This window comes from Trachypithecus francoisi, unplaced genomic scaffold (assembly GCF_009764315.1).
Source record: "Trachypithecus francoisi isolate TF-2019V2 unplaced genomic scaffold, Tfra_2.0 Lachesis_group4, whole genome shotgun sequence".
NCBI lineage: Eukaryota > Metazoa > Chordata > Mammalia > Primates > Cercopithecidae > Trachypithecus > Trachypithecus francoisi.
The window spans coordinates 125,119,006-125,145,244 of NW_022681469.1; the positions used below are offsets into that span (position 1 = coordinate 125,119,006).

A 26,239-nucleotide genomic window follows, 5' to 3' on the forward strand; every position below is an offset into this window, starting at 1 on the left:
CCCATTCAGGCTGACTTAGTAGCCATTAACTCCAATTCTGTAGACTCATCCCAGCGAGTACCACGATCTCAATGCCACTGCTTTCTCTTCCACCGTTATACTCGTTATAGCAAATTTCCTGAGAGTAAAATGCTGTGGAAAACATCAGGCTTGTGTCAATGCACTCTTCTCTGACTTTTTGGACCCTCAGGTCTTAGTTGTCTTCTTTACTTTCCAATACTATGAAACAGCTGTTTTGTTGTTAGCTATTCAGTTTTTATAGTTCTTCTTCTGTTTTTTTTTTTTTTTTTTTTTTTCAGAGGGGGCCTCAATCTGTCACCCAGGCCAGGGTGGTGTAGTGGCACGATCTCGGCTCACTGCAACCTCCACCTCCAGGGCTCAAGCGATCTTCCCACCTCAGCCTCCCGAGTAGCTGAAACCACAGACAAGGACCACCACGCCTCACTAATTTTTTATGATTTTGGTAGAGACAGGATTTTGCCATGGTGTACAGGCCAGTCTCAAACTCCTGAGCCAGGCAATCCACCTGCCTCGGCCTCCCAAAGTGCTGGGATTACAGGCATGAGCCACTGCACCCAGCCTATAGTTCTTCTTTATAGAAGTTTAGTTGTATACAAATTACTCCACTATATCCAGTCGATGTCTAATGAAATTATTTTCCAAACAAGACTCCAAGGTTTAATAAAAGCCCCCCAAAATCAGTGGATATAATTATATCAATATTATGAATTTCTGGCCAGGCATGGTGGCTCACGACTGTAATCTCAGTACTTTGGGGGCAGATGGGCAGATCACCTGAGGCCAAGGTGGGCAGATCACCTGAGGTCAAGAGTTCAAAACCAGCCTGGCCAACATGGTGAAACGCTGTCTCTACTAAAAAATACAAAAATTAGCCCGGCGTGGTGGTGGGCATCTGTAATCCCAGCTACTTGGGAGGCTGAGGCAGGAAGAATTGCTTAAACCCCAGAGGCAGAGGTTGCAGTGAGCCAAGATCACGTCACTGCACTCCAGCCTGCGTGACAGAGACTCTGTCTCAAAAAAAAAAAAAAAAAGAAAAATTATGAATTTCTGTTCAACAAGGACACCATAAATGAAGTTAACTGATGGGAGGGAAGACTGAGAGGCAGTATTTGAAACCTCTAAAACTGATAGTACCTAGATAACAAGACAGCAGACCCTGTATAAAAAATGAACAAAAGAGATGAATAAGAAATTCACAGAAAAGTAAACCCAAGCCTCCAAGTTTATGAACAGAGGTTCAATTTCATTTGTGATTAGAGAAATGCAAATGGGCCGGGCGCGGTGGCTCAAGCCTGTAATCTCAGCACTTTGGGAGGCCGAGACGGGCGGATCATGAGGTCAGGAGATCGAGACCACCCTGGCTAACACTGTGAAACCCCGTCTCTACTAAAAAATACAAAAAACTAGCCGGGCGACGTGGCGGGCGCCTGTAGTCCCAGCTACTCGGGAAGCTGAGGCAGGAGAATGGCGTGAACCCGGGAGGCGGAGCTTGCAGTGAGCTGAGATCCGGCCACTGCACTCCAGCCCGGGCGACAGAGCAAGACTCCGTCTCAAAAAAAAAAAAAAAAAGAGAGAAATGCAAATGAAAAACAACAATGGTATACCACTCAACAGCCATCAAATTGGTAAAAACTATAAAGTCAGATGAATGTTCATGAGAAATTAGAGAAGAAAGAATCTTCTGTGCTGCTGGGAAAAGGGTTAGCAACACCACGTCAGAAATCAATCTAAACGGCAGTGTGTGCTTTGTATGCCAGCAGTCTCATTCCAAATGATATATTCTAGAGAAATTCACACAGGTATGTAAGGGGCCATGAGTGAGAATGTTTATTAGAATATTTGGGGATTAGGGATTGGGAGACATTCTGTCTGCCCCTCGTTAGGGACATAAAAGAGTCAACTGGGCCAGGCACGGTGGTTCATGCCTGTAATCCCAGCACTTTGGGAGGCTGAGGCGGGCAGATCATTTGAGGTCAGGAGTTCCAGACCAGCCTGGCCAACATGGTGAAACCCTGTCCCTACTAAAAATACGAAAAGTAGCCGGGCGTGGTGGTGCACACCTGTAGTCTCAGCTACTTGGGAGGCTGAGGCAGGAGAACTGCTTGAACCCAGGAGGCCAAGGTTGCAGTGAGCCCAGATCACATCACTGTACTCCAGCCTGGGAGACAGAGAAAGTCTCTGTCTCAAAAAACAAACAAACAAACAAAGAAACAAAACAAAACAAAACAAAAAACAGTCAACTGACTCTGCCAGACTGCCATGCTGCCGTCATGGACACCAGCCATGTGCAGCCTATCAAGCTGGCCAGGGTCATCAAGGTCTTGTGCAGGACCGGCTCTCAGGGACAGTGCACGCAGGTGCATGTGGAATTTATGGACAACATGAGCTGCTCCAGCACCCGCAATGTAAAAGGCCCCGTGTGCGAGGGGGACGTGCTCACCCCGTTGGAGTCAGAGTGAGAGGCCTGGAAGTTGCGCTGAGCTTGGCTGCTCACTGGGTCTTGGATGTGGGGTTTGACCATTTGACTCGTGGGAATGGTGTGCCATGATCTGCTCCTTTATTTTATTTTTTGCCCGCCACACAGGAACTGAGATGTGCCTTTAAATAAAGCATTTGTGCTTCAAGTTAAAAAAAAAAAAAAGAGTAAGCTGAGATGGATGGATGTGATGGAATGCGCTGTGGCGATCAATCAACTAGTGATATCTTTAGCAGGTGATTAGATCTTAAAAGCATAATGTAGAATGAAGAAAGTAAGATACAGAAGGATACCTGTAGTATGAAAGGAAAATATCTTGGGCCCCCAATATCAGTAAGGAAAGCTAAAGATGGGAACTGCTTAGGGCAAACCTGCCTCCCATTCTATTCAAAGTCACCCCTCTGCCCACTGAAGATAGACGCATATCTGATTTGCCTCCTTTGGAAGGGCTAATCAGAAACTCAAAAGAATGTAACCATTTGTGTATCACCTGTCAGTGACCTGGAAGTCCCTTCCCCCATTCCAACCTTCCACCTTTGATTCAAGTTGTCCCACCTTTCCAGACCGAACCAATGTACTCCTTACATATATTGATTGATGTCTCCTATCTCCCTAAATGGATAAAAGCAAGCTATGCCTCAACCACCTCGGGCACAGGTCGTCAGGACCTCCTGAGGCTGTGTCATGGGCGAGTCCTCAACCTTGGCAAAATAAACTTTCTAAATTTATTGAGACCTGTCTCACACTTTCTGGTTTCACAGTAGTTGCACAATAACATTCAAATACATTTTAAAACACACACACACAAAACAACACACTATATTTTAAACTGCAGAGTAGATAGAGTACTGCAGAGTGATAGAGCTCAGGCTTTACGTATAGGGTGCCTGGATTCGAGTCCTCACGCTGCCATATGCTAATGCGTGATCTTGGAAAAATTACTTCATGTATCCACGCCTCTGTTTCCTCTTCTGTTAAATGGGAACGACAAAAGAATTTTTCTTTCTTTTTTTGAGACAGGATCTCGCTCTGTCACCCAGGCTGGAGCACAGTGGCATGATATCAGCTCACGGCAACCTCTGCCTCTGGGGTTCAGGCGATTCTCGTGCCTTAGCCTCCCGAGTAGCTGGGACTACAGGCATGTGTCATCACACCAGCTAATTTTTTTATTTTTAATAGAGACGGGGCCTCACCATGTTGGCCGGGTTGGTCTCAAACTCATGAACTCAGGTGATCCACCCACCTCAGCCTCCCAAAGTGTTGGGATTCCAGGAGTGAGCCACCATGCCAGGCCAAAGCAATGTTTCTCATAGTGCTATTGGGAGGATGAAAGAAGACAATGTGTATAAAAGTGCTTGGAACAGGACCTTGGAAAATTAAATTGGGGTTGGCAATAATATTTATTTTCAAAGACACCTATGTATAGACAGGATGAAAATGGGGAGTGAGCATGGAGATAAAGAAAAAATAATAAAATAACAGGGTGTCTTTCATGGGCTTATGGTAAGGGTGTGCCCTGAATTGACAGGAATAATGAACTCAAGTTTTAGAATCTGACATTCCCCAAATCTGCAAGAATTAAGCCTAAAACAAATAGACCAAAGCCCTGGGTTATGAATCTAGTCACTGCTGAGCAGTGAGCTTTCGCCATCTTCCTTCTGAGGAGCTCAGTGGTTATATGATGTTTTTGTGGTGTTAAACAATGCCGCTAAGCTGGGTGCAGTGGCTCACGCCTGTAATCCCAGCACTTTGGGAGGCCGAGGCAGGCAGATCACTTGAGTCCAGGAGTTCAGGATCAACGTGGGCAACATGGTGGGACCCCATCTCTATTTTAAAAAATAAAAAATAAGAACACATTGGCTGGGCACAGTGGCTCACACCTGTAATCCCAGCATTTTGGGAGGCCAAGGCAGGTGGATCACCTGAGGTCAGGGATTTGAAACCAACCTGGCCAACATAGTGAAACCCTGTCTTTACTAAAAACGCAAAATTAGCCGGGCATGGTGGCACATGCCTGTAATCCCAGCTACTTGGGAGGCTGAGGCAGGAGAGTTGCTTGAACCTGGGAGGTAGAGGCTGCAGCGAGCTGAAATCCCGCCATTGCACTCAAATCTGGGCAACAAGAATGAAACTCCATCTCAAAAAAAAAAAAAAATTCTGATTGAATTTATGTAATAATTTACCTATTGTGTCTAAGCTGTTCTTTAAAAAACTAATTGCCATCAAAACGCTTAATGAGTCAATTACTAATTATAAATGAGTGAGTTAATTAATAAGTCCCAAGCCAAGAATCTGTTATGTTTACAAACAATTGCTACCCTCTCTCTAATCTTTGAATTTGTGCTCATGAAGAAATCGGCTACCCCGGAAAAAGAGTTAGGAGGGAGCGGAAAACACATTTACGTCTTTCCCTAGAGGTGACTACACTGAAATCTAGCTAAGTGATATAGTTTGGGTGTTTGTGCCCTCCAAATCTCATACTGAAATGTGATCCCCAGGACTGGAGGTGGGGTCTAGTGGGAGGGGCATGGGTCATGGGGCGGATCCCTTATGAATGTCTTGAAGCCCTCCCCACAGTAATAAGTAGCTTCTCTATTAGCTCACAGGAGAGCTGGTTGTTTAAAAGAGCATGGCCTCTCTTTCTTGCTTTCTCTCTCACCATGTCATGTACCTGCTCCCCCTTCCCTTCCACCATGAATAAAAGCTTTCTGAGTCCTCACCAGAAGCCAATCAGATGTGGGCTCCATGCTTCTTGTACAGCCTGCAGAACCAGGAGCCAAATAAACCTCTTTTCTTTCTAAAAATTACCCAGTCTTGGATATTCCTTTATAGCAACACAAAATGGACTAAGGCATTAAGTCAACAAGATATACAAAATAACACAGTTAAGCACCAACCCGAGGCACAACCCAATGAGAATGAAACAGGCATTGCAGAGTGCCAGTGCTCTGAAGCAGGGCTCCCCAGCCTCTGGGCCGTGGACCAGCATCAGTCTGTTGGCTGTCAGGAACCAGGCTACACAGCAGGAGGTGAGTGGCAGGTGAGCAAACATTGCTGCCTGAACTTACCTCCTGTCAGATCCGCTGCAGCATTAGATTCTCATAGGTGCTCAAACCCTATTGCAAATTGCATGTGTGAGGGATCTAGGTCGAGGACTTCTTGTGAGAATCTAATGCCTGATGATCTGTCACAGTCTCTCATCATCCCCAGATGAGACCATCTAGCTGCAGGAAAACAAGCTCAGGGCTTCCACTCATTCTACATGATGGTGCGTTATATAATTATTTCATTCTATATTGCAATCAATAATAATAGAAGCAAAGTACATAATAAACGTAATGTGGTTGCATTATATGGAAACCATCCCTCCTCATTGGTCTGTGGAAAAATTATCTTCCATAAAACTGGTCCCTGGTGTCAAAAAGGTTGGGGACCGCTGCTCTAGAGTTCAGAGAAGGTAGGGCAGAGACACCTTGGGCAGGCTTCTGAAGGACTTCCCCATGAATGGAATTCTGCTCCGCAGAGGCAGGGGGTGAGGGCCGCTTTAGGGATCGCATTTGGTGGAAGCTCAAATGCAGACTTTGTGGAGTAGCCAGGCAATTCGAGTTCCAAAAGGATTTTTGGAAATTATGGACCTTAGAGAAATGGTAGATTTTGGGCTCATTTTGTTTTAATTAGCTGAAGAACATAACAAGAAAAAAAGTTCCTCTAAAGGAGGGAAATCAGAATATCTTCATACATTTCTATTTTTGTCTGTTTCCCAAGATCTTGAGTAACAAAATCTAATTCTTATAAAAATAGTGACAATGATAAAGGTAGCCTGAATTTATGTTGCCTTACACCTTTTTTTTTTTTTTTTTTTTTTTTTTTTTAGACAGGGTCTTGCTCTGTCACCCAGGCTGGAGTGCAGTGGTGCAATCATAGCTCACCGCTGCCTTGACCTCCTGGGCTCAAGTGATCCTCCTGCATCAGCGTCTCGAGTAGCTAGGACTACAGGTGCATGCCAACAGACTCAGTTAATTTCTTTTTAAGAGACGAAGTCTTGCTATGTTGCCTAGGCTGGTCTTGAACTCCTGGGCTCAAGCAATCCTCCTGCATTGGCCTCCCAAAATGCTCGGATTATAGGTGTGAGCCACCGTGCCTAGACAGCCAAGAACGTTGCATACACATACATCATTTTCCCACATCTGTCATGAGGCAAGCATGACAAAGCCTTTTTTCCTCCGAGATGGAAAATAAACTGTAAGGCATCGGATGGTACCTGACATGGTCTAGAATCAGGATTTCCTGACTTTGAATTCGGTGCCATGAGTGATGGCAAGGAAACTGCTGTTTTTCAGTCACCTGAAACCTTAGGTGAGTTGCTGTGTTCCGCAGGCTTGTCATGAACTCCTGGGCTCAAGCAATCCTTCCACCTTGACCCAAAGCGCTGGGATTATAGGCATGAACCACCATGCAGGAGCCACATTTGGTGGGAGTTGTGTTTTTGTTGTTGTTGTTGTTGTTGTTGTTTGTTTGTTTGTGACAGAGTCTTGCTCTGCCACCCAGGCTGGAATGCAGTGGCACGATTTCGGCTCACTGCAACCTCCGACTCCCGGGTTCAAGCCATTCTCACCTCCTGAGTAGCTGGGATTACAGGCACCCACCAACACACCTGGCTAATTTTTGTATTTTTACTAGAGACGGAGTTTCACTATGTTGCCTAGGCTGGTCTCAAACTCCTGACCTCAGGCGATCCACCCACCTCAGCCTCCCGAACCGCTAAGATTACAGGCTTGAGCCACCATGCCCAGCCAATGGGAGTTTTTTGTACATTATCTCAGGCAATGCAACCACATCATGAACTAAGGCAATTTTATAGAAATGGACAGAAAATCAGAGGACATCTTTCAGTTTCAGTTAAAATCCAGTACAATGAAGATATGATACTGACAGTGAGAATGAGATCAGACGTGGAAGCCGGAGACTCTCTCAGCACACCCTTTTCCTATGCTGTGGTACGTCTTGAATTTCTGAAAATATCACTGGGCTTAAAAGTGAAGAAAATTATACTGGATATTTTTTTTTCTTCTAAAAATCTCCGCATAAATGGGTCACCTTGAAATACTGTTCTCATAATGCAGTCAGGATTTTTAAAATTTGCTGCCGGGCATGGTGGCTCACATCTATAATCCCAGCACTTTGGGAGCCCAAGATAGGTGGATCACCTGAGGTCAGGAGTTCGAGACCAGCCTGGTCAACATGGTGAAACCGTCTCTACTAAAAATACAAAATTAGCCGATTGTAGGGGTGGGTTCCTGTAATCCAAGCTATTTGAGAGGCCGAGGCAGGAGCACTGCTTGAACCCAAGAGGCAGAGGCTGCAGTGAGCCAAGACTGGGCCACTGCACTCCAGCCTAGGTGAGAGAGAGAGAGGCTCCGTCTCAAAAAGATAAATAAATAAAATAAAATAAAAATTGCAAGATGTAAACCACTCCTAACCATTCCGATTTACCTCTTTAGTGACTTGTGATATTACCAATATCTTGCTGTTGAAATGTCATTTGTTCTAAGGACCACTATTTAGACAAAGTTCACTTTTCCCAATGACTCTTGGCAGTTTCTAGAACCCACTACTGTAGCCACTTTTTTTTTTTTTTTAGAGAGAGTCTTGCTCTGTCGCCCAGGTTATAGTGCAGTGTTGCAATCTCAGCTTACTGCAACCTCTGCCTCACAGGTTCAAGAGATTCTCCTGCCTCAGCTTCCCAAGTAGCTGGAATTACAGGCACATGCCACCACACCCAGCTAAGTTTTGTATTTTTAGTAAAGATAGGGTTTCACCATATTGGCCAGGCTGGTCTCAAACTCTTGACCTCACACTTCAAGTGATCTACCTGCCTTGGCCTCCTAAAGTGCTGGAATTACAAGCTAGAGCCACTGCGCCTAGCTGACATATCTTATACCTTCTCTGCTCCCCTCAGTACCTCTGAATCTCCCCATCCTCAGGTTTGGGCTAACGTAACCCCTCTTCTAACCCCTCTTCTAAGGAAAGGTACCCAGTCACCCACAGGATTCTTGTCTTCCTCGCTAGGACTGGTTCAAAAGGAAGAAAGAAAGGGGTAGATAAGTGGATGAGTTTAACAGATCTATTCCCAAAGCAAAAAGACACCTGAACCCATGAAAGGAAGGCCAAAGGAATTACCAACAGCAGAGATTGGAAAAGCTGTATAAACAGCCGCTTCTTTTTTTTTTTTTTTTTTTGGGATGGAGTCTCGCTCTGTCACCCAGGCTAGAGTGCAGTGGCGTGATCTTGGCTCACTGCAAGCTCTGCTTCCCGGGTTCATGCCATTCTCCTGCCTCAGCCTCCAGAGTAGCTGGGACTACAGGCGCCCACCACCACACCCGGCTAATTTTTTGTATTTTTAGTAGAGATGGGGTTTCACCATGTTAGCCAGGATGGTCTTGATCTCCTGACCTCGTGATCTGCCCACCTCAGCCTCCCAAAGTGCTGGGATTACAGGTGTGAGCCACCGCGCCTGGCCAACAGCCACTTCTTCAGAAAGATGTGAGGGCCGGGCGTGGTGGCTCACACCTGTAATCCCAGCACTTTGGGAGGCTGAGGCAGGTTGATCACTTGAGGTCAGGAGTCTGAAAAAAAGGAAAGGGAAGGGAAAGGGAAAGGGAAAGAAAGATGTGGACGTGCTTTTTTCTTCTCTTTTCTGGGGAGCTGGGTATGTAGGAAGATCCATGGGGGGTAGTGCATTTTGGGGGTACTGATGCCCATATTTTGTTCAAGTGATAATTATGCTGCCAGACTTCTCATTGAAAGGGCGATGGTGCATGCTGAGCCAGCACCCCTGAGGAGGACGCCTGTATTATGAGGACTCAGCAGTCAGTCCAGGAAAGGTGTGGATGTCAGCAGAGAAGGAGCCGCCCTGCCACAGGGACTCTGTTCTGAGTGTGGGGAAGAGGACCACATAGTCTCTTCCCTTGCCCAGGCAGCAATGGCCCCTTTTTGATCAGCAAATCAAATCAGCAAATAAAAGCTGATTTGATGGGTCTTTCCAAATGCTTAGTCTCTCTATTACTCCCACAACCCAAGGAAGCCATGACTTTCTAAGAGAGAGTCATCATACATGTGACACTGAGCTCCATTAGAATTTGGTTTCAGGCTGGGTGCGACAGCTTATGCCTGTAATCCCAGCACTTTGGGAGGCTGAGGAGGGTTGATCACCTGAGGTCAGGAATGCCAGACCAGCCTGACCAACATGGTGAGATCCCCATCTCTACCGAAAATAAAAAATTAGCCAGGCATAGTTGTGCATGCCTGTAATCCTAGCTACTTGGGAGGCTGAGGCATGAGAATCACTTGAATCCAGGAGGTGGAGGTTGCAGTCAGCCAAAAAAAAAAAAGAATTTGTTTTCAGCCAGGTGCAGTGGCTCGTGCCTGCAATCCCAATGTTTTGGAAGGCCGAGATGGGAGCGCTGCTTGAGCCCAGGAGTTCCAGGCTGCAGTGAGCTGTGACGGCACCACTACACTACAGCCTGAGTGACACAGCAAGACCCTCTCTTCAAAAAAAAAAAAAAAAAAATTAAAGAATTTGTTTTCCATGCTGCCAGTTTGTCATTATGACAGTGTGGTCTGGACTGAAGGACTGGTCATAAATATTGTGGACATTCAGAGGAAGGAAGTGAAACCCTGACAGGCTGTGAGGCAGGAGAACAGGGTTTGGAGACAGGGAACATAAGGACTTCCTAGAGCTAAATCAAATAGAAACACCTCAGCGATGGCAGGAAATATCCTCTCCATTTACATAGGGTGTCCGTCGGGTAAATGACTGTAACTTTACTTCATCCTCTTCATTTACATAAGGCATATACCAAGGAACCAATGGAAACCTTGAGAGGGTTTTTGTTTGTTTGTTTGTTTGAGATGGAGTCTCGCTCTGTTGCCCAGTCTGGAGTGCAGTGGTGCGATCTCGGTTCACTGCAACCTCTCCCTCTGAGGTTCAAGCGATTCTCCTGCCTCAGCCTCCTGAGTAGCTGGGATTACAGGCATGCATCACTGTGCTTGGCTAATTTTTGTTTGTAGTAGAGATGAAGTTTCACCATGTTGGCCAGGCTGATCTGGAACTCCCGACCTCAAGTGATTCACCCACCCCTGCCTCCCAAAGTGCTGGAATTACAGGCGTGAGCCACCAAACCAGGCCTTAGAGGGTATATAAACCCTAAAAAATTATGTAACAGGGCTCTTGAGCCCCTATGCCTGGGCCTGCTCCCAACCTGTGGAGTGTCTCTGCTTTTGTTGCTTCATGCTTTGCTTGCTTTGTTTGTGTGTTTTGTCCAATTCCTTGTTCGAGATGCCAAGAACCTGAACACCCTCCCCCGGTAATACCTGGAGAGTGAGCCCCTTATGGGAGGAGAATTGCTCGCAGTTGTTTCAGCCACACACAGGTGTGGGCAGGGTGGAAAGGGGTCTTCCATGTAATCTCTTCCAACGCCATCATTTTACGGGTGAGGAAACTGAGGCAGAGGGACTCATTCAAGGTCACCCATAGATACATGGAAGGGTTGAGGATAGGATCTAGGTCTCCGACAATCACTACCATGCATTTTTGGATACTGCAGAGTACTTGCCAAAAAACCTAGGCATCATCTTTGATTCTGTGTCTTCCTTCAACATGCCATCCCTACGACCAATCCAATCCAAAGAGTATATTTGGAGATGCTATAACAGACCAGACTCTTCACTGAGTTCTTGCAGAAGCTGGAAAAATTTACGTCTGTTATTATTATTATTATCATTTTGAGCTGGAGTACTGCTCTGTTGCCCAGTTGTGTGCCTGTAATTCTAGCTACTTGGGAGGCTGAGGCAAGAGAATCACTTGAACCCAGGAGGCGGAGGTTGCAGTGAGCCAAGATCATGCCACTGTACTCCAGCCTGGGTGACAGAACAGCACTTCATCTCAAAACAAAAACAAAAACAAAACAAAACTAAACTAATAACAGAAATAAAGTTTTCCAGCTTCTGCAAGAACTCAGTGAAGAGTCTGGTCTGTTATAGCATCTCTAAATATACTCTTTGGATTGGCAGATGTCACACACCCTACTAAGACAAAACTGATCACAGCCAGACCACGGTCCTCTTAAAGACTTGCAAGCATAGCCTGAATTGATCCTCTCCCCACTACTCTGGCCCAAATCAGCTCATGCTGGGTTACTCCCTGACCTGGAGTAGTCAAGTCTTTCTTTTGTCCCTAACACCCCCGATCCACGGAGTCACCTGAGTGAGTCAGACTTTGAAACTGTAAATCCAGTCAGAACACACCTGTTTAAACTTAAAGCTGCTTCAGACCACACGGGAAATCACATCCAGACTCCTACCTGATCAGCCCTGCCCACTGTGCTTCTGGCACCAGCCAGCCTCCCTCAGTCTGCTCCAGCCAGACTGGCTTTCTTTATGCTCTGGGAACATGCCAAGCTGCTCCTACCTTAGGACTTTGTACCTGCTGTTCCTTCTGCACAGAATGGGATTCCCAGAGTTCTTCATAAAGCCGGCTCCACCTTGTCATTCCTTTCCTAGACATTTCACCTTCTCTGAGAAGCCTGCCCTAACCAGTCATTCCTAAGTAGGCCCCCGTCTATCCCCCCGTTTTATTTCTAACATAACACTTATCCATAAATGGCATTTCCTTGTTTATTTGTTCATCTATTATCTGTTTCCCCCTCTGTCTCTCTCATTCACGGCCAGTGCCTGAAATCTGCTGGGCACATAGTAGGCTCTTAGTAAATATCAGTTTAATTACTCAGTCAAAAGATGACAGCCGTAGCTGTCTCTAGGGCACAACATCCTTTTCTTTTTGTATGGCATAAGGGACTTTGATCAAAGAGCTCTCTAGCACCATGTAGTCTCCAGAAAACACTCTCAGTAAAGAAATGCTTTTACTTCCACTAAAGAATAACAGAAACGGCTGGGCGCATGGCTTATGCCTGTAATTCCAGCACTTTGGGAGGCCGAGGCAGGTGCATCACCTGAGGTCAGGAGTTCAAGACCAGCCTGGCCAACACGGTGAACCCCGTCTCTACTAAAAATACAAAAATTAGCTGGGCATGATGGTGCGTGCCTGTAATCCCAGCTACTTGGGAGGCTGAGGCAAGAGAATCGCTTGAACCGAGGAGGTGGAGGTTGCAGTGAGCCGAGATCATGACCTGCACTCCAGCCTGGGCGACAGAGCAATATTCCATCTCCAGAAAAAAGAAAAAAAAGAACACGAATAACAGAAACACGTTTTTCCAGCTTCTGCAAGAACTCAGTGAGGAGTCTGGTCTGTTATAGCATCTCTAAATATACTCTTTGGATTGGCAGATGTCGCACACCCTACTAAAACAAAACTGATCACAGCCAGAAAAGCTGGCATCTGTGGCTCACTGGCTGGTTCCGAATGGCTCGCCCTTCGCCAGGATTTGAAATCAAAGGATTTGAAATGCATGCAAGCGACCTGCAAAATGGTGGATCTTCTTACGTCTTGGGCTTTTTCTGTGCTCTAGTTTGTCAAACTGCTGCCGCCTTTTTTTTTTCTATTCCCCTACTGGGAGACCGACCCAACGAATCCATCACTTGCCCAAACCAACAGATGCGGCTGCTGATGGTGGAGGGAGAACCAGGCAGGACCACCCCGGGACGTGAGTGAGTCTGCTTTCTGGGACATCTTCAAGAGAAACAGTTGCTAGCTGAAGTATGAAAAATGAAGAGTCTGCCCCAGCAGCTTCCTTCTTGCATCTCTATCAAATCACTGATCTGTTGAATTGGATATGCGACCTGCAACTGCTAAATTGAAGATACCACAGGTCACCTGGCAGGATCTTCCTGAATCATGGAACTTTCTTGCTCAGGGTCCTCCCACTCTTGGCTCCACGCTGACGCCTCAACAGGGGCTCCATGACTCCCAGTCATTTCTTCCTTTGCCAAGTGCACCCCCCTCACCTCCTTGCCTGAGGAAGATGTTGGTATTAATATGATAAAGACTCTACAGTTGGTCCAGGGAAGGCGTGCATGTCAGCAGAGAAGGAGCTGCTCTGCCACAAGGACTCGGCTCTGGGTGAGGGAAAGGGGCCCACATAGGCTTGTCCCTTGGCCAGGCGGCAATGCTTCCTTTTTGAGGCTAGTGGCAAATGAAAGCTGATTTGATGGGTCCTCCAAATGCTCAATCTCTGCATCACTTCCGTGACCCAAGGAAGCCATGGCTGCATACTTCCATGACCCAAGAAAGCTAGTGTAGATCGCTACACTAGCGATCTCAGTTCATTCCTGGACTACTACAGGTATAGCCGTAGGTGCTGCGCTGCTCCCCCTTGCACAATCTGCTAGATTCTTCTTTCTAAAACCAAGTCCCACCATGCTGTCGTTGGCTCGGCCCTGTAGGATCCCTGCATCCTTCCTGCCTTCACATTCAAAGCTCATCAAGACCTGTCCAGCTTCTTCTAATCCCCAGAAAGTCTTCTTTGATTCCTCTAACGGGAGAAAGTGTCTTCCTCTTTAGCTTGTCATAAATGCCTTTTGCATGGCTTTCGTGACTCAGTCCTCTATAATTTATTTATTTTTTGTAGATAAGGTCTTGCCCTGTCATCCAGGTTAGAGTGTAGTGGTGTGACCATAGCTCACTGCAGCCTCAAACTCCTGGATTCAAGCAATCCTCCTTCCTCAGCCTCCTGAGTAGCTGGGACTACAGGAACGCAGCACTACACCCAGCTGATATTTTTAATTTTTTGCAGGAATGGGGTCTTGTTATGTTGCCCAGGGTGGTCTCGAACTCCTGGCCTCAAGCAAGCCTTCCACTTCGGCCTCCCAAGTAGCTGGGACTACAGGCACGAGCCACTGCACCTGTTTCAGTTGTCCACACTTTATCTTAATCTGTCGGTGTCCATGGCTTCTCTTCTCCATCCTATTCTTCATCTTAATATTTTCCACATAGCCTTGTTCCCTACACTATTTAAGTAGATGTGATCAACACACACTTGTGTTAAAAGAATTAATTTATCATCTCAAATGACCACTCCAGGCCACTAAAATTGCTGTATCATTGGCAGGATAAAGATACAGTTACCTCTTTTTCTCCTTTATATACTGTCAAAGCTTTGGAGAAAAGTCAATTTCCTGTTTTAATATATATATTCTCTTTCTGGTGTTTTCTGCATTCTAAGGTGGTTTCATGCCTATTACGGCATTTTATCTTCATAATAGCTCTTCTGAGATGTGTGCAAAAGTGTTTTGAATAATTGTTGATAAAGTTTCCTGAGAAATAAATATTTACTGAGTGCAATTTATGTGTTAGGCATTGTGCTGGGAGTGGGGACCCAATGGCTGGCAGGGCTTTGCAGAGACTGACAAGTAGAGGACCAATTTCCATGTCATGGGGCAGATGCTCCGATGGGACTGGGCTGACATTTCTACAGGGGAACATAGGAGGCACCTGACTCCTGGGGGGTGAGGGAGGCAGCTAGGAAATGTTTTTATAGACAGGGAGAGCTAGCCCGGCAAGGTGCGGTTGGTGGTTGGCAATGTGGACAAAAAAACATCATCTCAGTCTCTCAAAGAAAAGAGAACCTGAGAATCCGGCTTACTGGAACAACTGCAATGAATTCACTATTGCTAGAGAATCAGGGGTAAAGGCTAGGCACAGTGGCCCAAGCCTGTAATCCCAGCACTTTGGGAGGCTGAGGCGGGAGGACTGCTTGAGGCTAGGAATTTGAGGCCAATGTGGGCAGCATAGCAAGACATCATCTCTACGAAAAATTTAAAAATGGGGCCAGGCACTGCGGCTCATGCCTGTAATCACAGCACTTTGGTAGGCCAAGGGGGCTGATCATTTGAGGTCAGGAGTTCAAGACCAGCGTGGCTAACATCTTGAAACCCCATATCTACTAAAAATACAAAAAAATTAGCTGGTTGTAGTGACACATACCTGTACTCCCAGCTGCTAGGGAGGCTGAGGCAGGAGAATAATTTGAACCAGGGAGACAGAGGTTGCAGTGAGCCAAGATTGTGCCACTGCACTCCAGCCTAGGCAATAGAGTAAGACTCCATCTCAAAAACATAAAATTTAAAAAAATTAAAAAATAAAAATAAAAATTAGCTGGGCATAGTGGTATGCACCTGTAGTCCCAGCTTCTCAGGAGGCTGAGGCAGGAGGATTGCATGAGCCTGGGAGGCCATGGCTGCAGTGAGCTGTGATCATGCCCCTGTACTCCAGCTTGGGTGACAGAATAAGACCCTATCTCAGACATTAAAAAGAAGATATGGATTGAGAATTGACTGTTGGATTTAGCAACATGGTGGTCATCAGTGACCTCCACTAGAGCTGTTTTGTTTTATGGAATGGCAAGAATGAAAATCCAGACAGAGTAGATTCAGGAGTCAATGGGAGAAGAGAATTGGCAGCAGTGAGTATAGACTACTATTTGGGGGGTTGATTCAGAGCAGAGAAGAGGAGTGAGGTTTAACTCTTCTCCACAGGGGAACAAAGAGTTTCATTTGATTATTATTATTATTATTAATTTTACCCACATCTTACAAGGCGTGCAATGTTGTTTTTTAGGATGAGGATTGTTTAAGTATGTGTGTATCTGTATTAGTTCCTTCTCATACTGCTAATAAAGATATACCCAAGTCTGGGTAATTTGAAAAGGAAAGAAGTTTAATGGATTCACAGTCCCGCATGGCTGGGGAGACCCCACAATCATGGCAGAAAATGAAGGAAAAGCAAAGGCACATCTTACATGGTGGCAGGCAGGAGAGAGTGAGAGCCAAGTGGAAGGGGAAACCCCTAATAAAACCATCAGATCTTGTGAGATGTATTCACTACTATGAGAACAGTATGGAGGAAATCGCCCCCATGATTCAGTGATCTCCCACCAGGTCCCTCCCACAACATGTGGGAATTATGGGAGCTACAATTCAAGATGAGATTTGGGTGGGGACACAGCCAAACTGTATCAGTATTCTAATGGGAATGACACAGTGGAGAGGCTGAAAAGCTGATCAACTTTTTACAACATTCCATTTTTTAAATCTCAAAATGCTCTTTGAGGTCAACATGACCCCTACTCCGTAAGTGAGGACTGCAGGAATCAGTGAATTTAGAGATTCCATACTTAGTCAGTGGCACAGCAGGGGTTCAAATCCAGGTCTGTTGAATCCCAAAATGAGCGCTTTCCCCACTGGTCTAAGTGGAAAATAATACAGAACATGCTGCATTGCTTTCCTTAGATTAAAAAACAAATCAACATAGAGGTAATATAGAGCACAGACCTTAAGTTTTGAGCATGCCCTGGCTCAATAAGCCCCTGATGTTCTGGAACTCAGGAGATCTGTCCAGGAAGGAGTCAGATTCCAACGTGACCTGACTATGATGCACTTATTTCAGAACAAGCAGATGGACAACCTCCTCGGGGAGGAAAGTCAGAAGTAGAATATACTCTAGGAGGGCTTGGGGGCTCAAGAGTGAAAAGCCGCTATTCAGTCTGGCACCTGGGTGATACCTGGCGATTTCAGAGCTGCCATTTTCACTGAAAGTACCCCAACTGAGACAGTATAGACTGGGCCATCTACGTCTGATTTTTTTTTTTTTTTTTTCTTTTTGAGATGGCGTCTCGCTCTGTCGCCCAGGCTGGAGAGCAATGGCGTGATCTCGGCTCACTGCAACCTCTGCCTCCCGGGTTCAAGTGATTCTCCTGCCTCAGCCTCCTAAGTAGCTGGGATTACAGGCATGTGCCACCATGTCCAGCTAATTTTTGTATTTTGTATTATATATTTTGTATATTTTGTATTTTGTATTTGTATTTGTATTTTGTATTATAAATTTTGTATTTTTAGTATCATCATGTTGGCCAGGCTGGTCTCAAATTCCTGACCTCAAGCGATCCTCACTCCTCAGCCTCCCAAAGTACTGGGATTATAGGCATGAGCCACTGTGCCCAGGCAGTTCTAGAATTTTAATAGCAGAAAGGAACTTTCTTTTGTTTCCTTTTGTGATGAGTGGGATGATTGAGGGCACATATGTATGCTACAGGGGAGGACTTGGGAGACTGCAGATATGAGTGCCCGGAAATTTTACTATTGGGCATTATTTCAATTTAAAGTATTTTTTAAAATTATTATTATTTTTGTTTTGATAACTTTTTTTTAAAACAGAGGTAGGGTCTTGCTATGTTGCCCATGCTGATCTCAAACCCCTGGCCCCAAGTTATCCTCTAGCCTCAGCCTCCCAAAGTGCTGGGATTACAGGGGCTCACTGTGTCCAGTCCCAATTTAAAGTTTTGATTGTATGTAGCAGTGTAGGTACACAGCAAGCCAGGAACATTCATATTTTATTTTATTATTTTATTTTATTTTTTGAGACAGAGTCTTACTCTGTCACCCAAGTTGAAGTGCAAGTGGCACGATCTCAGCTCACTGCAATCTCTGCCTCCCAGCTTCAAGTGATTCTCCTGCCTCAGCGTCCTGAGAATCTGGAATTACAGGCACCCACCATCAGGCCTGGCTAATTTTTGTATTTTTAGTTGGGGGAGGTTTTACCATGTTGGCCAGGCTGCTCTCAAACTCAAGACCTCAGGTGATCCACCCACCTTGGACTCCCGAAGTGCTGGGATTACAGGTGTGAGCCACTGCACCCGGCCCTATACTTTATTTTTGGATAGTCAATCCTGCATCTCCATTCACGGGAGCTTTATGAATTGGTGGGGAGGTGGTGAGTAGCTTTGAAATTAATCACCTTGTTTCTATCTCAACCGAAGACATGGTCTGGACGCCAAAGTAATCAAGCAGCTACTCTTAGCTTTGATGGACTTTCATTTTCTTTCACTTTCATTTTCTGTGAAAGAATTTTGATTTACTTCTTTTGGAAAGATTGATAGGAGGTGGGTGGGACTGTGACTTTTTAATTCATGGTTAAATCTAATATTTTTCTTGGCTGTAAGAATTTATCATTAATGATTCTGGAAAGACAAAAACATGGTGAAATCAGATACAAAAGCCTAAAAAGGAAAATAAAGAGGTTTAAAAAATAAAACAAAGACATTCTTTTTTGTAGTAAGAAACTCAGGGATGAAATATTTCACCCTGCAAAAAATCAAACCCCAAAAAAGACACCACTCTCAAACCTTGACACTCTTTTTCTTCCCCATTACGATCTGTCACCTGTACTGATCACTGCAAACCTAAAATGCCTTCCTCAACTTATAAATGGCAAACCTCTTAAGGAACTTCAGTTCTCAGACAGATTAATGCAGTTTTCCAGTGAATTAGACAGAAATGAAGTGAGTTGATTCTCTGGATTTTTTGTTGTGCTTTGTTTTTGAAGAAGGAGAAGAAACTAGGAGTATTCTCATTTTAAGACTGAAAACTTTAGGCTGGGTGCTGCGGCTCACACCTCGCACTAAGAAAGTGCAAGTTTCTGCCAGGTGCAGTGGCTCATGCCTCTAATCCCAGCACTTTGGGAGGCCAAAGCAGGCAGATCACCTGAGGTCAGGAGTTCAAGACCAACCTGGCCAGCATGATGAAACCCCATCTCTACTAAAAGCACAAAAATTAGCAGGGCGTGGTGGCATGCACCTGTAATTCCAGCTACTTGGGAGGCTGAGGCAGGAGAATCTCTTGAACCTGGGAGGCAGAGATTGCAGTGAGCCCAGATTGTGTGCCATTGCACTCCAGCCTGGGTGATAAGAGTGAAATTCCGTCAAAAAAAAAAAAAAGTGCAGTAATTACCAATCTCTTACATGATATATTCCATCATGGTGAAGTCTGAGCTTTTAATGAATCCATCATCTTAATAGCATATATTGTACCCAATAGGTAGTTTTTCAAATCTCACCTCCCTCCCAACCTCTCCCTTTATGGAGCCCCCAGTATCTATTGTTCTCCTGTTTGTCAGGTTTCTTGCCCTGTTCTCATACTCGTCTTGTTAAAATGAGCTTATTATTAGTTTGATCCATAATCCAACTCAAGAGACTCTTGGCTTCCTCCAGTTCCCTATCTTCATTGTAGAGACACAACAGACAACTCAGGGAGGCCCCTTTGTGTAGTCTTCCTATCTGTCTAAGACCTTATTGGTCCTTGACAAGGCACCAACAGACTACCAAGTTTGCCCAGGCACATGTGGTATATACAGTTCCTGGGAGAAGGGGAAGCCCATTTTCTTTTCCTCAAAAGGACTTGCCTCTCCACCCATCTTAGGAAAGTTTTCCAAATATATAAAAACAACAAAGTCTGGATTCTCCAATCCTATGATTGTGATCTTGAAGAAAGAACAGAACACACTTCTGGACAACTTGCCCAAGCTTCAGAGCTGATCAAATGGTGCTAACCACATTCTGTAGTCTCTTCCATTAGATTTCATGTTAGCTTGTTATTCAACACCAGGCAGAAAGGCAGCTCCTCCTGCACCGTGAGACCTGACCCATCACTGCTACCTTAACAGACGGAGTCTCCCACCCAGCCTCACAGCAGACATTGCCCAGAGTTCTTTCCTGACTGACAGATCAGACCCTCAGATCACTTTCCACCATGTTGTCTGACTTCTCTGAGTGGCTTTCCTTATGATAGGAGACCTGGAGTATCATCAGGCTTTCACATGCCTCTACTTTGGGTCACTTGTTAGTCATAAAAGATAGGCATAGGCTGCTCAATTAAAGCAAGAATGTTCTGGAAGCTGTGGTACTATCAGAGGCTAGGAGAGAAAGCAACCTGAATGGCTTGCCCCTCTCCTTTTCATCAGATTGAGTAGCAGCGAAGTACCTGTCAAGGTAGGCAGTGATTGGTCAGGTCTCATGGTTCGGGAGGAAATTCCTTTCTGCCAGGTCTTAAATGACAAGCTAACATGAAATCTAACATCCACATAATGTGGCCAGCGCTGTTGTGATCTTTCTGAAGGTTGGACAAGTTTTCCAGAAGCGTGTTCTATTTTTTTCTTGGAGATCACAAACATAGGACTGGAGAATCCAGACTTTGTTGTTTTTATATATTTGGAAAACTTTCCTAAGATGGGTGGAAAGTCCTTCTGGGGAAAGGAAAATGGGTTTCCCCTTCTCCCAGGAACATCTACCAAAAAGACTATGTTCCTTTCCCAGAGGATAGAGCATAGGGGTATACCAGTTCTCCTGATGAGTTTTAACATGATATAGATAGAAGAGACTTGGAGTTTAGGACATCTCTACATATTCCAGGGTTTTGAGTTTTTACCTTTCCAGTTTTTTTTTTTTTTTTTTTAAAGTGTGGGGAGGGTATGTGTGGTGAATACTTTCAGCAAAGTTGAGAGACGACTGTCACCCACTCCTGACTCCATCAGCACAAGAGGACCGTGGTCAGACTCCATGATGCTCATAGGACCAGAATCCATTTCTAGTTCTAGTCTCTTTCAATTCCTGGGCAAATCAAGTGATGTCTCTTCAGAGCTGTATTCTTTAAAAAAAAAAAAAAAAAAAATGCATATTTAGGGTAATCCCAGCACTTTGGGAGGCTGAGGCAGGCAGATCACCTGAGGTCAGGAGTTCGAGATCAGCCTGGTCAACATGGTGAAACCTTGTCTCTACTAAAAATACAAAAATTAGCTGGGTGTGGTGGCGGGTGCCTGTAATCCCAGCTACGTGGGAGGCTGAGACAGGAACCCAGGAGGCGGAGGTTACAGTGAGCCGAGATGGTGCCACTGCACTCCAGCCTGGGCAACAGAGAAGATTCTGTCTAAAAAAAAAAATAAATAAATAGAATAAGAAAAAAAATAATAAAATAAAAGCATATTTAGAGGATACAAATGCAGGTTTCTTATATGTATATATTGTATCGTGAACCCAACATCTGGACAGTGTACATTGCACCCAATAGGAAATTTTTCAAACCTCACCTCCGTGCCAGTCTCCCTCTTTATGGAGTCCCCAATATCTATCATTCCCTCTGTACGTCCATCTGTACCCGTTGTTTAGCTCTCACTTATAAGTGAGAACATGCGGTATTTGACGTTCTGTTTCTGAGCTATTTCACTGAGGTTAGTAGCTTCCGCTTCCAGCCGTGTTGCTGCAGAAGATATGATTTCATTCTTTTTATGGCTGAGTAGTATTCCATGGCGTCTATGTGCCACATTTTCTCTATCCGTTCCTCCATTGATGGATACGTAGGTTGATTCCATATCTTTGCTATTGTGAATAGTGCTGCAACAAACATACCAGTGCAAGTCTCTTTTTGATATAATTATTTCTTTTCTGGTAGTGGGACTGCTGGATTGAATGGCAGTTCTAATTTTAGATCTTTGTTAATAGTTATATTCTTCCACTCTACCTCCATGCAGGTGCAAACTCCTACACCATTACCTGGTCTTGATATTAGGACTTTTTATTTTATTCTAATTTAATTTTTTTTGAGACAGAGTCTCACTCTATTGCCCAGGTGGGGTGCAGTGGTTCAAACTCAGCTCACTGCAACTTCCACCTCCCAAGTTCAAGCGATTCTCGTGCTTCAGCCTCCTGAGTAGCTAGGATCACAGGCTTGTGCCACCACGCCCAGCTAAGTTTTGTATTTTTAGTAGAGATGGGGTTTTACCATGTTGTGCAGGCTGGTCTTGACCCTCTTTCCTCAGGTAGATCTGTTCGCCTTGGCCTCCCACAATGCTGGGATTACAGGTGTGATCCACTGCACCCAGCCTAAGGCTTATTATTTTAAATGAATTTCACATAATCAGCAAAGTCACTACTCCTTGTCAGTTACTATTCATTGTCAGTCCAATGAGTAGTATAGATGTGGAATCACTGGACTGACAATGACAATAACACAAAAGGTATCTGAAAGATTACTTCTCATTCATTTATTCACAATGCCAGAAACTGTGCCAGATGCTGGGTATACAACAGTAAACAAGATAGACAAGGAATCAGAAACTGAGCTTACATCCCCACTTCTAAAGACAGATGTTTACATCTTAATAGAAATTTCCCTACCAAATGTATTTATACACAGAACCCAGTTCTGTTTCAATGTTAGCACGTGAGATCTAGCTGATGAAAATATTACCTGCATTTCCCCCTTGGGAGTCAGCCCCATAAGACCAGTAATTACCAATCTCTTTTCTGCCATAAAACCTGTAACAGATTACGTTCACATGTGTACTGTACTCCCATGGGTACTGTTACATGAAATTTGCAAACTTCTTTCTCTCATTATTAAACAAACAAAAAGGAGTAAGAAAATGTGTGCGGGCAATTCTCCATTTGCTGTCTCCACAAGTCATTCCCTGCACCTCTCTGCCCTGGGCCCTTGGAAACTGATCTCTGTAGATTGCATCTCCTAGATAAACTTGCTGCTAGCTGCTGTTTGGGTTAGGCCAATTCAGACAATGGCAAGAAATCCAAGGGCAGTAGAAGAGAGAGGGCAGGGACCTCCTCCCCTGCGTAATTTCTGACAAAACTCTGCTACTCTGGCAGTAGCTATGTCTCTTCGTAAGCCTATTTCCTGTTGAGTGGCACCTCTTCCAGCCCTCCTGAGGTTCCAGTAACCCTTTCCCTTCAGCCCTTGGAGTGGGAACATTCTCCAGCTATTGTAGCCTCAGGGAGCCCGATCATATCTTGTTTGTTCCTTTTACCTGCCTACCCTATGTCCATCATCTCTTCATTTGTATCTGTGTGTTGCGTTTTCTCATAAAACAAGATGAAAGTGAACGAGAGGAAAGTTACTATAAGAATAAACTTGAGGCCAGGCACAGTGGCTCACACCTACAATCCCAGCATTTTGAGAGGCCAAAGCAGGAGGATCACTTGAGGCCAGGAGTTTGAGACCGGCCCGGGCAACATAGCAAGATCCCATCTCTACAAAAAAGTTTTTTTTTTTTTTGAGATGGAGTCTCGCTCTGTCGCCCAGGCTGGAGTGCAGTGGCCGGATCTCAGCTCACTGCAAACTCCGCCTCCCGGGTTCACGCCATTCTCCTGCCTCAGCCTCCCGAGCAGCTGGGACCACAGGCACCCGCCACCTCACCCGGCTAGTTTTTTTTTGTATTTTTTAGTAGAGACGGAGTTTCACCGTGTTAGGCAGGATGGTCTTGATCTCCTGACCTCGTGATCCACCCGTCTCGGCCTCCCAAAGTGCTGGGATTACAGGCTTGAGCCACTGCGCCTGGCCGGTAAAAAAGTTTTAAAAAATCAGTCGCGCATCGTAGCATGCACCTGTTGTTCCAGCTACTTGAGAGGCTGAGGCAGGAAGATCACTTGAACCCAGGAGTTTGAGGCTGCAGTGAGCTATGATGGCACCACTGCACTGCAGCCTGGGTGACAGAGCAAGACCCAGCCTCCAAGAAATTAATTAACGTGAGTAGAAGCCAGTTACTTGTAACAAATACCAATACTGAGTCCATGCTGGGAACTGCTGGCAGAAGCCATGCCGTAGTTGAGCCCTCTGCATTTGCTACCATTTGAGTGGACATTCTGGACCATATAAAGAGTGACTATTTCCCCTTAACTCAACCTTTCACACTGGTGACCTCAGGGGGCTAGAAACTGTGAGACTGACTAAGAAAATTTCAAATTCCCCTAGAAACCTTTCACTCTCCAATACCTTTTAAAATTCCACTTTGGGTGCCATGAGAAGATTTCTCTTCCACATCTTTTCTACAAATTGCTGAAAGCTTTAAACCAGTTTTATCTATAGTATGTCACAGCAATGTGGGTCTTTTTTCCTTCTAGTGCCTGGTCTGTCAGGAATCGCCGGGCCAAAAAGAAAAAAGACAAACCCTGGTGAGATGAACAAAGTAACAAGGAAAAATGAAATCAGAAGAGAGCAGCGGGATCTCATCAATTCAAAGCTCACTCAAATTCTAGTAACCTTGAAAGATTCAAGTATAATAAATTCTCATCTAAGGATCTGAGGTTGGCCTTCAAATACTACAAAGAGGACAGGTTTATACATTGGTATCCAAGATTTGAAACTGGTATTTAAGTTTTGGAATCTCAGGGCCGGGCGCGGTGGCTCAAGCCTGTAATCCCAGCACTTTGGGAGGCCGAGACGGGCGGATCACGAGGTCAGGAGATTGAGACCATCCTGGCTAACACGGTGAAACCCCATCTCTATTAAAAAATACAAAAATCTAGCCGGGCGAGGTGGCGGGCGCCTGTAGTCCCAGCTACTCCGGAGGCTGAGGCAGGAGAATGGCGTAAACCCGGGAGGCGGAGCTTGCAGTGAGCTGAGATCCGGCCACTGCACTCCAGCTCGGGCGACAGAGCGAGACTCCGTCTCAAAAAAAAAAAAAAAAAAAAAAAAGTTTTGGAATCTCAATTACCAGGTAAGCCTGGATAGTTTACCCTTGCTAGTGTCACAAATTAGGGTCACCTGTACTAAACAGTAAGTTCTAAGAAACTTTATTTTATTATTATTATTATTTATGTATTATTATTATTATTTTGAGACAGAGTCTTGCTGTCACCCAGGCTGGAGTGCAGTGGCAGAATCTCGGCTCACTGCAACCTCTGACTCCCTGGTTCAAGCGATTCTCCTGCCTCAGCCTCTAGAGTAGCTGGGATTACCGGCATGAGCCACCATGTCCAGCTGATTTTTGTATTTTTAGTAGAGACGGAGTTTCACCATGTTGGCCAGGCTGCTCTTGAACTCCTGACCTCAAATGATCCACCCACCTTGGCCTCCCAAAGTACTGGGATTACAGGCGTGAGCCAATGTGCCCAGCCTAGGAAACTTTTTCTCTTCTTTTTTTCGTGTCCTCTCTCCTTCATCTCCAAATTCCACTTTTCTTTTTCCCCTTACCCCCTTGGTCACCACTTTATATGTTTTATATGTAATATTGATACATATACTGTAATAATAGATTACACTTATGAGCACTTATTCTGTATTTTAAATGCTACACGTATATTAACTCATCGAACCTGGATAGCAGTGCAATGAGATTATCACCATTTTGCAAATGGGAAAACTGAGGCACAAAAATTAAGTAACTCACCTAATGTAGGAGGTAAATAGTGGGGCTGGCACTAGGACCTATGAAGTTTGGCTGAAGAATTCATGTTCTTATCCCCTCTGATACACTGCCCCCAAAATACGTGTTGTTTTCAACGTCCATGTATTTTAACATAAATGTCTCCTGCTATGACTCTCATTCTGTTTCTTTTTTGACTAAAGAGAACACTGTTAAGGTTTATCCACGTTACTATGTATGTATATCTGGATTGTTGCTGAGTATGTCATGTTATACACTTTGGCCTACCCATTCCCCTAGGGATGGACACTGAAATGGGAGTGTTCCCTTATCCCCCCTCGCAGGACGTGCGACAGGGTTGTGGCTCACTTCTTTGGTGCCCTGCTGCTCAAACTCCTAAGGAAGCATGCAGACGGGCAGGTGCAGAGGTCGTGGGGAGCATTCCTGGGCTCCGATCCCACAGCAGTGTCTAAGGGTGTGTGTTTACAGCTCCTGAAGCCTCGGTGGGCATGTGTTACATTGTGCTGCAGATAGCTTGTATTCATCAGCTCAATTAGACCCTCTGCCTTATCACAAGGACAGAGGGCTTTCTGTATCCTGGGTTCTTACCCTAGTGTATTGGAAAAATTGGATCACATGTGGGGCCTGGAGAATGTGTGTCAGGTTTTATTGAGTGGTGGAGATAGCTCTCAGCAAGATCATTAATATCATTTTTGAAAGAACAACCGGCTGGGCGCAGTGGCTCATGCCGAGATTGCGCCACTGCACTCCAGCCTGGCAATAGGGCGAGACTCTGTCTCAACAAA

General features: G+C 45.1%; 2 protein-coding genes across 5 annotated transcripts in view; one reads left to right on the plus strand and one right to left on the minus strand.

The window, feature by feature from the left end:
- The window catches only part of CALN1 (calneuron 1), a 674,755-nt gene that overhangs the window by 153,059 nt on the left and 495,457 nt on the right, over nucleotides 1–26,239 (minus strand). The gene's annotated exons all lie outside the window — the stretch shown is intronic.
- LOC117072900 (40S ribosomal protein S28-like) lies at nucleotides 2,292–2,486 on the plus strand. The gene has a single exon (XM_033193355.1). The coding sequence runs from the start codon at nucleotides 2,292–2,294 to the stop codon at nucleotides 2,478–2,480; it is 189 nt and encodes a 62-aa protein (XP_033049246.1). The 3' UTR covers nucleotides 2,481–2,486.

Coding starts and splice junctions, on each gene's coding strand:
- LOC117072900 (XM_033193355.1), top strand. CDS start 2,292: ATGGACACCAGCCATGTGCAGCCTATCAAGCTGGCCAGGGTCATCAAG.